Raw genomic sequence first — 13,584 nt, 5'->3', positions numbered from 1 at the left:
ATAACACTGTTGAAAGCTTGGCTGTGTCGACGTTACAAATGTTACAATCGCGCGGCTTGGTGCACTGCTCAGCAGCTGCAGCGCGAGGCTGGACTGCTGGAGAGATGTTGTAACCCTTTCACTGCCACACTACAGAAGCGCTTAGTAACGCGGATTTCTTTGTGCAGAATAAAAATCTGAACGCTGAAGAGCTGCTGCTGTTGCAGCGCGCAAGAGAGATGTTGTAACTCTTTCACTGCCACACTACAGAAGCGCTTAGTACCGCGGATTTCTTTGTGCAGAATAAAAATCTGAACGCTGAATAGCTGCTGCTGTTGCAGCGCGCAAGAGAGATGTTGTAACCCTTTCACTGCCACACTACAGAAGCGCTTAGTAACGCTTCGCCTCAAAGCCGTTTCTGGCCGAATTAGTCATTGAATCTTTAATTTTTTTTTTAATTCTTATTCAGAGGTATTTCGTCGAGATTTCATAATTTGTAATGTGGCAGCGAAATGTGTAGAAATATGGTAAAAAAAACGATTTATCCGTTTTTTTATCCGTCACTACCACACTACAGAAGGTTAACCTTTCACTACCACACTACAGAAGGTTAACCCTTTCACTACCACACAACATAAGGTTAACCTTTCACTACAACACCACAGAAGGTTAACCTTTCACTACCACACTACAGAAGGTTAACCTTTCACTACCACACTACAGAAGGTTAACCTTTCACTACAACACCACAGAAGGTTAACCTTTCACTACCACACTACAGAAGGTTAACCTTTCACTACCACACTACAGAAGGTTAACCCTTTCACTACCACACTACAGAAGGTTAACCTTTCACTACCACACTACAGAAGGTTAACCTTTCACTACCACACTACAGAAGGTTAACCTTTCACTACCACACTACAGAAGGTTAACCTTTCACTACCACACTACAGAAGGTTAACCTTTCACTACCACACTACAGAAGGTTAACCCTTTCACTACCACACTACAGAAGGTTAACCTTTCACTACAACACCACAGAAGGTTAACCTTTCACTACCACACTACAGAAGGTTAACCTTTCACTACCACACTACAGAAGGTTAACCTTTCACTACCACACTACAGAAGGTTAACCTTTCACTACCACAATACAGAAGGTTAACCCTTTCACTACCACACTACAGATGGTTAACCTAGTTGTTGTGTCTTTCACTACCACACTACATGTATTTACATCTAAATGCTTCTGGAGAGGCCATCAGAACATTGAACATTGACTTTAGCATGTCTATTTTTATCTTGTGTTATTTTAAATGCTAATAAAATATTGAAACTTGATTAATCTCTTGTTTATTATCAGGGTCCCTTTCACTACCACTACCAGTCACCAGACTCATTGTAATAACAAAGAGCCTCAGACTGGAAAGCTGCCAGGTGTTAATTGCCCTAGAGAGAGGGGGGCCATGGATTACAATGACTTCTGGGTAGTGTTGTAGTTGTTTCACTATTGTCACAGAATAGCCTGCTCGTCTCTTGAAGGCTATTATCTCTGAATACGTTTTGTGATAATCACCATGAATCATAGGAAGTAGCTTGCAAAGTATCCCACCAAAATGTTCAAGTGATGGCTTATTTTGAAGGTATGAATCTGTACTTTCATAATATGTAAAAAAAAAAATGAAGATCCCTCAACATGACCCTGAAGTCCATACCTGGTCACATATCTCTGTGAAAACAGGTCTGATTATCCTAAAGGCGCTCCCATATTCCAGCAGACTGTACACAGAGCAGACTCCGCTGACTTGGTGTCACACAAAACGCTGCTCTGCGTTTTGGTTGACATTGAACTGCATTAAATGTGACACTGCGCGAGCGATTGGTGGCGCGAGGAGAGAGATGAGCCTGTGAAGCTCTCTCTCTCTCTCTCTGGTGGCGCGAGGAGAGAGATGAGCCCGTGAAGCTCTCTCTCTACATGTCTCTATCTCTACATGTCTCTCTCTCTCCCCCGCTGATAATGTTCCCTCTGATCTGCCAGTACAGTAGAACAGACAGAATTGTGGGAAATGTAGTAAAACTGGTGCGAGAAATGTAGGAAATAGACCGCGGACGTCCGCTGAGATCTGCTCGACTATGAAAGCTCAAAGAGCCGCGCGGACATCCGCGGAGTCTGCTCTGTGTACAGTCTGCTGGACTATGGGAGCGCCTTAAGACTGGTAAAATAGATTCCTTACCTGAGATCAGATGTTATCCAAAAAGATTATTCCAATTCCTGATCGCCATTCCAAATATCGATCGATTTTATTGATCCAACGCTACATACTGTACATATGTATCCCACGCTGTTCTGAGGGTCCACAATGAATCCGATCGGCTCGGGTTACATGCCTGAGAAGTAAAATGTGGATTCCGGATTTTTCTTTTCTCATCCATTTTCATTGAGTCCATTCCAAAAGGGTGCATTACCATCTGGGAGACGATAGGGGGCGGTTTTTTCGCATCTGAGCTCCTACAGGGGCTGCTGTACCAACGGGAGACTCGGTTGATGAAATATGAATTCAGATCGCTAATAAAAAAAATAACACGCTAATAAACGTTGTGGGCATTCAGGCATTGGGCTGATAAAATGATATGACGTAATGGGCACTGAAAGTGTTAAAGAAGAATTTAAAGGTGCTATACATAACATTCAGCCACTAGATGTCGCACCAGAGCACCAGCATGTAATTTATTCAATCTGGTTTATTCCACATGAGGGAATGGGAAGTAGGGAGGGGAAACATGTACAACAACATAAATTCTGGACCCATACATTTGTTTTCAAATGATAAATTCATGAATCAATCGGGTTTTTTTGGGGGGGGGGGGCAATACTGTTATTCCGCACCTTTCTAAAAGCTCAAGTTCAAGTTTCAAGTTTGCTTTTACATTACAGTGAAATACTTGGTTCTGTATGAGCCCCTGAGACTGTGCTTCATACTGTAAAAATTGTCAAAGTAAAAGATGAATAACACTATACGATATACAATATACAAACTAAAAATGTATGATTACTCTATGTAAAAATCTTATCTTTTTTTTATCAACTTTTTCTCCCATTTTCTATTTTTCTCCCATCCCAATTTTCGTATCATCCAATTCAACCCTCCCCTGTCTTTGAACGCTGTTTCATGCCTCCCACAAGCCGGCTGGAATGTGGACTAAGTCATACATAGCACGAACCCCTCCGATACTCTAGGTAACAGCAGTCGCATCTTCCCACCTGCGCGGCTCGATCTTTCAGCGTCAGGGGTCTGGGCTTTGGAGGGGCCCCGCCCCCGTCGCTTCCTGATTCTACTGCGCAGGCGCACCAACCGACCTGTAGGAGTCGCTGTCCACAACGCCCGATCCCCACCCATCAGTTTGCCTCCCCCTAATACTGCCAATGTGTATTAGTGCGGACGACCAGCTAAACTGAAAGCAATGTGGAGCGCTGGGCTCGAACAGGGAGGCATACATGTCCGAGCCCAGTCTCCAGTATTCGTGGTGAGCGCCTTGCCCACTGCACCACGTAGCCGCCCTGTAAAAATCTTATCTATAGCACTTTTAAAAGACATCTTGCAGACCGGTTCGATCTGTGCTGAAAATGATTTGCATTCGTGACGCCGCATGTCGTTGTCTCCGTTGTCAAGGCGACGGTGGCTCATTGGCCGCCAGGAAGACGATTAACAGTTTTAAATGTCAGCTGTCATCGCAATGTTCACCCGCACGGAAGTGAGTTTGCGTTCAGATTCGGTGGGTAAGTCGGGGGTCACAGAAAATTTTTTCCCAACGTAGTCGTTTTGAAGTTGTTTTAATTGTCTTTTAATTGTGATGTTTCTTCTTCACTTGTTTAAAACCCTTGAGAGTCCAAACTCCTTTTTGCACCTGTTGGCAGAGAACAAAGGGATTTAGAATGTCTCACAAATGCTCAGGAAGTCGCACTTTTCAGAAATCGGTAAACATTTAAAAATTACATTTTCGAGTGCTTTGAGATGTTTATATGTCTCATTACTTGCTAAACTTAATATGACTTGTAAATATGTTTAATTCTTGCTAAATGGTATAGTTATGATTATCTCCGTATTCATGGGAACTACAACGCGCCACGTACACGCACGCGCGCACACACAAACAGTGGCGTGTGCGGTTGATGGGTGTTAGATCACTGAGTGATACCAATATGCATTCCATGCAAATCTTTCAGAGCGAGAGGGGGGAGGGATAGTTTGTTTCTCACATTGTCGCTGTCTGTCGCTGAACTCACTGTTCTCTGAAAAGCTCTCTCGACTCGTGAGGCTATCTCGGCCATGGGGCTGCATATTTCTCCAACAAATCATATACTGTTTATAAGATCTATTTTCTGGTGTTCCAAGGAACCCTCAATCAACTAAATCTGTGAATAGGTTATGGCTGTACATGACCAAATGTAAGGTGCCATAGTCAGACAGTCACTTATAGCCTTATTTATAATAGCGTTCACTACCAGACTTGGAGCAAGTCACACCACTTCGCAAGGCTATCTCGGCGTGGGCTGGGCTGCATATTTATCCAACAAATCATATACCATTTATAAGATCTATTTTCTGGTATTCCAAGTTTAGTCAGGATAATAGAACCTGCATTATCATTCTCGAGAATACACTTTTCATTGGCCGTGTTTCCAGCTCCTCACGGACCCGACGGAACGTTATGAATTAAACGTTTATTCTGGAGCATGAGCAAATTCAGAAACGTTCTGAACTTTGGATAAAAGCGTCAGCTAAATGACTAAATGTAAATGTACATATCCCTTACCTACTCTTACTAGTTACTATATCTTATCATTAACACATTAAGTGTGAACGACGAGATTAGTCGGGTTAACTCGCCATGCGTTGAGTGCCAAGGCCCGAGAAAAAACTAGAAAACTCGGGTTTTAATCGTTATTTCTTTTATTAGCAATATCCATTCATTTGTCATCCATCCAGCCTGACGTTATCATTGGGAATGGGTCTGAGCTCGAAAAGGGCAAATACCGCCGCCTATCGTCTCCCGGATGGTATTGCACATCATTGGATTGGATTGGGTGGGCATGTACATCAGAAGAAAAGTCCGTCCGGGGTTTTCCCTTCTCTGGCAAGCAGTATCTGTTATTACATTCACTGGGGAGGCTGGGAGCAGCTTTCGATTATGTGTTTTGGACTATAACGTTGGAACAATAAACGCGATCAATATTTGGAATGGCGATCAGAAATTGGATTTATCTTTTTGCAGAACATCTGATGTGAGGTAAGGACTCTATGTTACCAGTTTTGGGTTAATCAGATGTTTTTTTTCACAGCGATCACAACATGCGTGTGTGTGTGTGTGTGTGCGTAACGTTAGCGCTAAGCATGGCATGGATAATCGATTTTTCAGCCCGCTTCTCTAGCGTGCATAAGTACACATACTATCGATAATCTAGTGTTTATTTGAAGACGATTCATAAATCTGCTGAAAAATGACAACGTGTTTTGTGTATTCCACTAAAGAGCTATTATCGCGGAATTTCTCTGGAATTACTAGAACTCTCCAAAACTATACTCGTATTCAAAACGGTATAAAACAGAAATGTACCAATGACAAAACAATCTGTTTCGTACATGTTGACTGCAAGCAAGTCATTGATAAGCGAGGGGTTATAGCCATAATTTAAGATATTGTGGTGACTCACTTATCACGCACAATTGGTGCAGACATTCACTGGACTTTAGGAGCGGAGTGAGGGCTCCTTTAACACTGGGGATTCTGGGAATGGGGTGTGTATTTGGTAACTTACATATGGCTGCTGTCACTAGTACGAGGAGTAACATTAACGTCTCTGCACTCTGTTGGATGTATGTAATTTATGTTGGGAAGTAAAAGGAAAGACTCGACTACCGTCTCCCGTTTCATCCTTTCTTGCGCTCCCACAATATACTGTAGTTTAAGCCTTCGCAAATTTCCCAGACCTCCCCTTGACTTCCTTATTGGCACGGTAGCCCTAATATGGTCAAAGGGGCGTGGCACTGAATGTGTTAACGTTAACTTTGTCTATTTTACTGCAGCGCTGGCAACGGCATTCGAGAATATGTTCCAGAGACGTGGCATCGATGGAGTGCTGTCACAGCACAGCATAAGATACATCGCAATTGCAGTTGCATTATTGCATATTATATTATAATTAGTGCTGTCAGGCGATACAAAAAATGTATCTAATTAATTACAGGATTTGTAATTAATTAATCTAATTAATCACATTTTAATCGCATAACCATTTTATGCCTGATATTCCATATTCTATAATCATATTTCAAATTGCATGTGTCCGGATGGCAGAATTCAGTACTGTATCTACAAAACCTTCTGTTTAATCATCTTCCATCTATTAATTTGCTTAGATTTTTCAGGTTTGGTCAATTTGAGCATAGTGTTATTCACAGTCAAAGATAAAAAAAATGTTTTATTGATATTCTGATTTGGTTCATTACAATTGACTCAAGCCTAGTAACAGACACAGTATTTCTGACACTGGGAATACATTCCCTGAGATCCATAGATGTCCCTAGAATCAGATACCAAGAACATGCAAATGGACCATATAAAAACAAGTCTGTAAATGTGTATTATACGTTCTTATGGAATGAATGAGATAAAAAAATATTTTGTAAATATTGAGTTAATTTTCATAACGCGATAATTTGCTGTGTAATTAATTAATATAATTAACGCAATACACTGACATCCCTAATTATAATATAATATAATATATATTATTATTATATATTTGTAATTGTTAGGCTATTTGAATCCACCATTTAGGGCTAAACGGTGTATAAATAGCCATTGGCTTGCAGTTGCATTATTTCAAACTAAAGAAATGTGAATTCAAGAAGTTAAAACGAAAAACAATTCAGCCTATTCAATTGTTGTAGAATGGCTATAGCCAATGTTGCCTTTTACGCAACGCTTAGCCTATGTTTTACGCACTTTGTTTGCCACAAACAACGAGCTCCCATTGGCTGGTGCAGATTTCTGACAACGTGATTTGTTCAGATGCATCAAACCCAGGTGAAATGACGATCTCCGCTGCTGTTATCTCCGCTGCTCGGCGGAGACAATACTGCTTGGTCCAAATTTGAAAAGGGGAAAACAATCCCAAACGGAAACGAATAACAATAAAAAAGATGAGAGTAGCCGTTCGTGTAACCGGTAACCCCCCCACCCCACACACAAATCAATGCAGGTGGAGGATAATCGTATTTGTGCGTGCATGCGTGTGCATGTATGTGATAAGACGGGGGATCCAGACCTATAATCATAAGTGATTGTTAGTCTGGGTGGTAATTTTATTTATTTTGAGTACTTAACACCCATTAGAGACTAAAGAAAAAAAATGAATAAGGGCAAAACTGTTCCCTCCCCCCTTGTAAGTCGCTTTGGATAAAAGTGTCAGCTAAATGACTAAATGTAAATGTACATATCCCTTACCTACTCTTACTAGTTACAGTGCATTCAATCGGGCTACATACCTATACTGTATTGATCACACTAACTACCCCCATTCAGCCCTAATTGTTCCATGCTGTACATATGTATAGGGTACTTCAGTATCTCAGTTATATTTGCCTTACAATAAATATAGTTACAATATGGAATACCAACTGCATACATACTTCAGTCTGTGTGTGTGTGTGTGTGTGTCCAGTAATTGGAATAACAAAGGAACAACAGACTATAAACTGGGCCTTTGTTCCAGGTGTGAATTGGTCTAGTGACATTGATCACATTGCATTCTGGGAGCGAGTGTAGTTCTCTTATCATTTTGCTGAATTCACTGAATCCTTTCAGACCCTCCTGCTGCGACTTGGTAAGGATTTTACCAGAATGTTTCATAGGCCATTGATTAAAAACGATCGGCTCAAATTTTACAATTGATGGCTGTCACATAGCAATGTCTAATGACAATATAAAATATAAGCTGAAGCGGGCTGTATGTGAAAACCAGCCCCTTCAGTAGTGCACTAAGCACGGTCCCGAGCAGGTAAGAAAGTAAACACAAGGTGTTGTTCCAAAAATAGTAAATTATATTTATTATACAGGGTAGGGATTGAAACCTCCACTGATTTATTATGGTAAGGAAGGAGGGGAAGTAATCACACAAACATATAAACAAACAGGGAAAAAGGTAGTTGGAGAACACACAGGGTAAATCTAATAAACGCTAGTATGGGCTGTGTCTACAGACACCAGCCAACCAGGTTGGCACTGGAACATCACCCAGCACTAAGGCCAACACAATGTATATATATATATAGTTCCAGGGGAACAGTGGCAATTATGCACTGAGGCCAACAACAATAATATATACACTGAAACAATGGCTAATCTATACAGTAGCGACAAATAAGGCAAACACAATATTACAGTTGCCCACACACAGTGGTAAATGGCATAAGGAGTACTCACTATAGTATCCACACAATAGTGATAGAAGGCACAGAGGCCAACAAGATATATTGTTATTTGGACTTACCTGGTAGCAACCAACACAGACACAAATACACCAGGTAAGCAGTGTGAACAGCAAGAACACACAATAATAACAATTCCACACAACAGTGGCAATTTAAGGGCAACCTCCAACACTATGGTCACTGGCAAATGACTCCATGAGGCGCCCCGATATGTGTCACCTCCCACTCTATTAACCACCCATCTCCACTGCCTGTCCGAAGGTGCACCAATCAGATGCAACCAATCCAATCAGGGAGATGAGTGGCATCTGCGGAACAGAAACAGGCGATTAGGAGATGACACAACATCACACATAGAAAACAACACAAATAGTATATTACCCTGATGTTACATGGTGTTAAAATATATGGCAATAATGATAATGAACAGCCCACGTACGTGACAATGGCTTATTTTGAAGGTATGAACATGTAGTTTCATATTATGTATAAAAAAAATTGTGAAAATTATTAGTGGTAAAAACTGTACCCAAAGTAAAAAGAGAGAGTGAGAGAGAGCGAGGGGTATAGAGTGAGAGAGAGGAAAGAGTAGAGAGATAGGGGAAGGGGTAGAGAGAGAGAGAGAGACTAATTTCCTCTGCTCATAATATCGCTTTGCCTTTTAAAAGCCAGTTCTAGAAACGTCCTTTTTATTGCAACTATATCTGTTCCTTCAGAAACATCACACACTCTTGGCAAGAGGAATACATCATTAGCATATTAATGGGATGAATGGAGTTGAAACTTTGGAGTCACAAGCGACAGGGTGTGTGTGTGTGTGTGTGGGGGGGGGGGGGGGGGGGGGGGTTGTGGGTTGTGGAACAAAAAAGGCAGATGGCACAGTGACTTCGAAAATCCAAAATGAGGTGTGTTTTCATGAATTTCATGCTCATTGGGCATGTACATCTGTAAATCCTAGAGTCAAGACAGTCATGAAAGACCATATTGTGTGTCTTCCAACACCCCCCCCCCCTCCCCCCGATCACATGTCTGCTGACTGAAGCATGCTGGTTGCTCGGAGTATCTCACTCTTAATAAGGTAAAGATTAGACATATTAGATTAGATTCAAGTGTATTGCCATCATACAGCACAAGCGCAGTACAACGAAAAGAAGTGTGGCATCCAATCAGAGTGCAAATGTTACAGTAAAGTGCAATAGTAATATACAGGTGATTAAACTGGGCATAACATATATAAATTAGTACTACTGAGTAATAGTGCTAATCATATGTATGTACAGTAGGGATGTGAATCACCAGATGCCTCACAATACGATACTATCACAATACTTGAGTCACGATGCGATACTAAATATATTGCGATATGCTGAGTATTGCGATATTAATATTGCGATATATCGATGTATTACTTTTTTTCAACTGCAAAGTAAAACGTTGTCAACATGTTTTATCTAATAAAATAAAGTTCAGTCTGTTCATCTCACTTCAATAATTTTTATTGTAGAACATGGTATTTTCTCAATCAGACAGATGTAAACACTGTAATCTGTGTTGCATGTACCTGACAAACTGAACTTTGTATTACAGTCATATTCCAACTTAACTGAATGTACATGTGTGTGGACTACTGTACTATTACAGGTATTGAAATGAACAATGCAACTTCCTTATACAACATTTATTTAAAAAACATTTTTTTTATAAATAATTAAATATCGATACTTGGCGTCCCTGTATCAATACAGTATCGCCACGCAAAGTATCGCAATACTACTACGTATCGATTTCCCCCCCCACCCCTAATGTACAGTTGTAGTATTAATATGTACAGTGAGACAGGTATAAAGACACAAACTGGAGAGACGTCAAGCCTCGCGTTGTGCACATGTCACCATCTTGGTCTAGGACATATTTGTCTACTATATATATATATATATTTATTTATTTATTTATTTATTTATTTATTTATTTATATATATATATATATATATATATATATATATATATATATATATATATATATATATATATATATATATATTATTATATATTTATTTATTTATTTATTTATTTATTTATATATATATAAGTAAAGACATCATACCGATCGAGGAGAAGCAATCCAGAAACATGACTTATTGTAAAAACAAACATCTGTAATGCCTTGGGCGATGCTGGAGCTTTTTCAGAACATTTCCAGGCTGTTGCCTGAGGTTAGGCGTTAACGTTGTGTATTCGTAGTGCAATGTAAGAAATCTACAGGAATGATCTAGTGAACAAATGTAGGTGAATGTATCGCCTGTGCCAATAATAATAGGAATACAAACGTGCGTCATGCAGGCCACAAGGATGCTCGAAGACAATGACACTATTTAACAACCCATCATCTACACACTCACAGCACACACATCCAGACGCACACACTCACTTTAAATAAACACTCACCGTAAAAACCCACTCTACTCACTTTAAACACTTTAACACACTTTAACACACTTTATATTTATTAGCAAAGAGATTTGCACTACAATTCATACCTCATTGCACCTCACCCTAAATTGTACCTCATCCCATTGCTGCATTGTACAGTACCACACTGTTACTCTTTTTTTACTCTGTATTGTATATTGTATATATGTATATTGATTGACTGAACACTTTTTGTTTACATACTCTTGACTTTTTCTATTTTATACTTTTTAATCTATTTTATCTAGCACACTCTCAGGAGCTCATACAGAAAAAAGCATTTCATCGAAAAGTATTCTGTATTTTACTATGACAACTATTAAAGAAACTTGAAACTGTGTGTGTGTGTGTGTGTGTGTGTGTGTGTGTGTGTGTGTGTGTGTGTGTGTGTGTGTGTGTGTGTGTGTGTGTGTGTGTGTGTGTGTGTGTGTGTGTGTGTGTGTGTGTGTGTGTGTGTGTGTGTGTGTGTGTTTTAGACATGGCGCGGCGTTGGTGCACCCTAGAGGGAGGCTTCCTGAGTTACTATGAGAGCGAGCAGAGCCCCGCCCCCGCAGGCCGAGTGGACGTCAGGGAGGTGGTCAGCCTGGCTGTCAGCAACACAGAGACCATGACTGGAGCAGGGTATGGACACAGACTCGCACTCGCACGCACGCACACACACACACACACACACACACACACACACACACACACACACACACACACACACACACACACACACACACACACATGAAAGACCAAGGGAGGTTCCCACTTGATAACCCTGGTGATATGCTGACTCTCACTGCCTACATATCTACACGTTGGGTTGTGATGGCCATTAGGGGCCATGTGGTAGGGTATGTAGTAGGGATGTCCCGATCCGATCACGTGATCGGGATCGGGGGCCGATCATATTATTTTCAGAAGGTCGGGATCGGGGGAAAAAATCGGGAGTCAAAAAATGAAATAGTCATAAAATTACATATCATCATTCATTTATTTATTGTCGCACAGAGCAGAAGAATTTGCCAAAACAAATGCATTTCCTTTGATTTACACTATCGCACGACAGTGATGTATGCCGAAAATAGCAGACATACAAGCTCACAACGCGATGCTTCTTCAACACCGGCAGGTTATGTCCACCTGATGACTCGGAGCAGCTAGACAAAATGTCAGAAGAAGCATTTTAAAATTGAAACTGAAGCCAGTCCAATAGCCAGTTGCAATGTTTGCAAGGCGGACCTTCCACGTGGAGGAAAGAACAGAGTTCAACACGACCAATCTAATACGCCACCTGAGAAACAGCCACAAACAACAACGAGAGCGAGCAAAGGAATGGGGGAGGCGGCTGGTGCTTTGCCAAACAGCTGTATTGATTGCAATGCCTCGCTTGAATGAAGTTAACGTTCACCTGGATAACGTCAACATTCGCTTTGTGAGGATTATCGTCTGCGTTTCAGACCGAAATGGAGCAAATCATTACGTAAGTCAAACACTGTGAATGTATACTAATGTGCAAACAGATTGAAACTTTGAATATTTCTCGTATGAAGCACATTCTCAGGGGCTCGGGGGGAATGTAATGTGAGCCACCGCACTCGACTGGGGCTATTGAGGCAACAGAGGGGTTTGTCTCGCTTCGCCAGTTTCTGACAAAAAATCGTCAAATCGGTTACTAACGGATCGGGAAAGATCGGTATCGGCAGATACTCAAAATCACATGATCGGATCGGATCGGGAGCAAACATTTTTTATCGGGACGTCCCTAGTATGTAGCATATATCTATCTACACATTGGGTTGTGGTGGCCATTAGGGACCATGTGGTAGGGTATGTGTAGCATAATACTGTATCTACAGATCCAGCTCTTAAAAATCGAACTGCAAGGGTGCAGTATTGTTAACGCCTTGTTAACAGCACTGCCAGGTTAATGGTGCATGATTACCGCAGTAGCAGAGCAGAGCAGAGCTCAGAGACCTGAGAGCTACATCTGTATCTACAGTACACACTAGACCGCATGCACATTAGCTAATAAGAGCTGTGTTTATATCAGGGTGGGTGTCTTAGTCTAGTGGCGAGAGCTGTGTTTATCAGGGTGGGTGTCTTAGGCCCCGTTTAGACGGAAACGCTAGCAGGTGAATCCGCAAAAATATTTTTTCGGATGTGCCTTTCGTTTATACGGAAACGGCGTTTTTACGGGGTGAAACCGCAAAAAAGTGAGACTACCTTCCAGGGTGGAATTCCTAGAAACGATAAACCTTTGCGCTATCATCTAAACTGGCAAACCGCATAAAACGATGACGAAAGGGTTGTCAAGGCTCTTGTCGCGCGTACTGCTTACATCACAGGCATGCTGTGCATGATGTGTTGCTAGAAGCGTAAACAAAGCATGTCTGATTCTATCCATGGCGATCACCTGAAGGCTACATTGGCAGTACTTTTAAATACACAAGAATATGTCCCGCGGCGTGACTGGACCCACTGTCTGTGAGTGACTCTGCTTTGGTCCAATCACATTCCCCACCCACAGTCTGCGAATCAGAGGCAGAGTAGGGCGGGTCTTCACAGCACGTCATGTGACATATGCGCCAATCGTGTGACAGCGGGGCTCCGTCTTTACAGCCTCGTCTGCACGGAGAATTCCATCCCAAAA

General features: G+C 41.3%; 1 protein-coding gene across 1 annotated transcript in view; it reads left to right on the top strand.

Annotated features, from left to right (window-relative positions):
• The window catches only part of arap2 (ArfGAP with RhoGAP domain, ankyrin repeat and PH domain 2), a gene marked incomplete at its 3' end in the record, with an annotated part of 497,512 nt that overhangs the window by 317,035 nt on the left and 166,893 nt on the right, over window positions 1–13,584 (top strand). Inside the window, 1 exon segment of the mRNA XM_084312192.1 lies at window positions 11,423–11,567. Within this exon segment, the coding sequence (XP_084168318.1) occupies window positions 11,423–11,567 (145 nt within the window).

This window comes from Notolepis coatsorum (assembly GCF_963971535.1).
Source record: "Notolepis coatsorum genome assembly, chromosome: 4".
Lineage (NCBI taxonomy): Eukaryota > Metazoa > Chordata > Actinopteri > Aulopiformes > Paralepididae > Notolepis > Notolepis coatsorum.
This window is presented reverse-complemented; position numbering and strand designations above follow the sequence as displayed.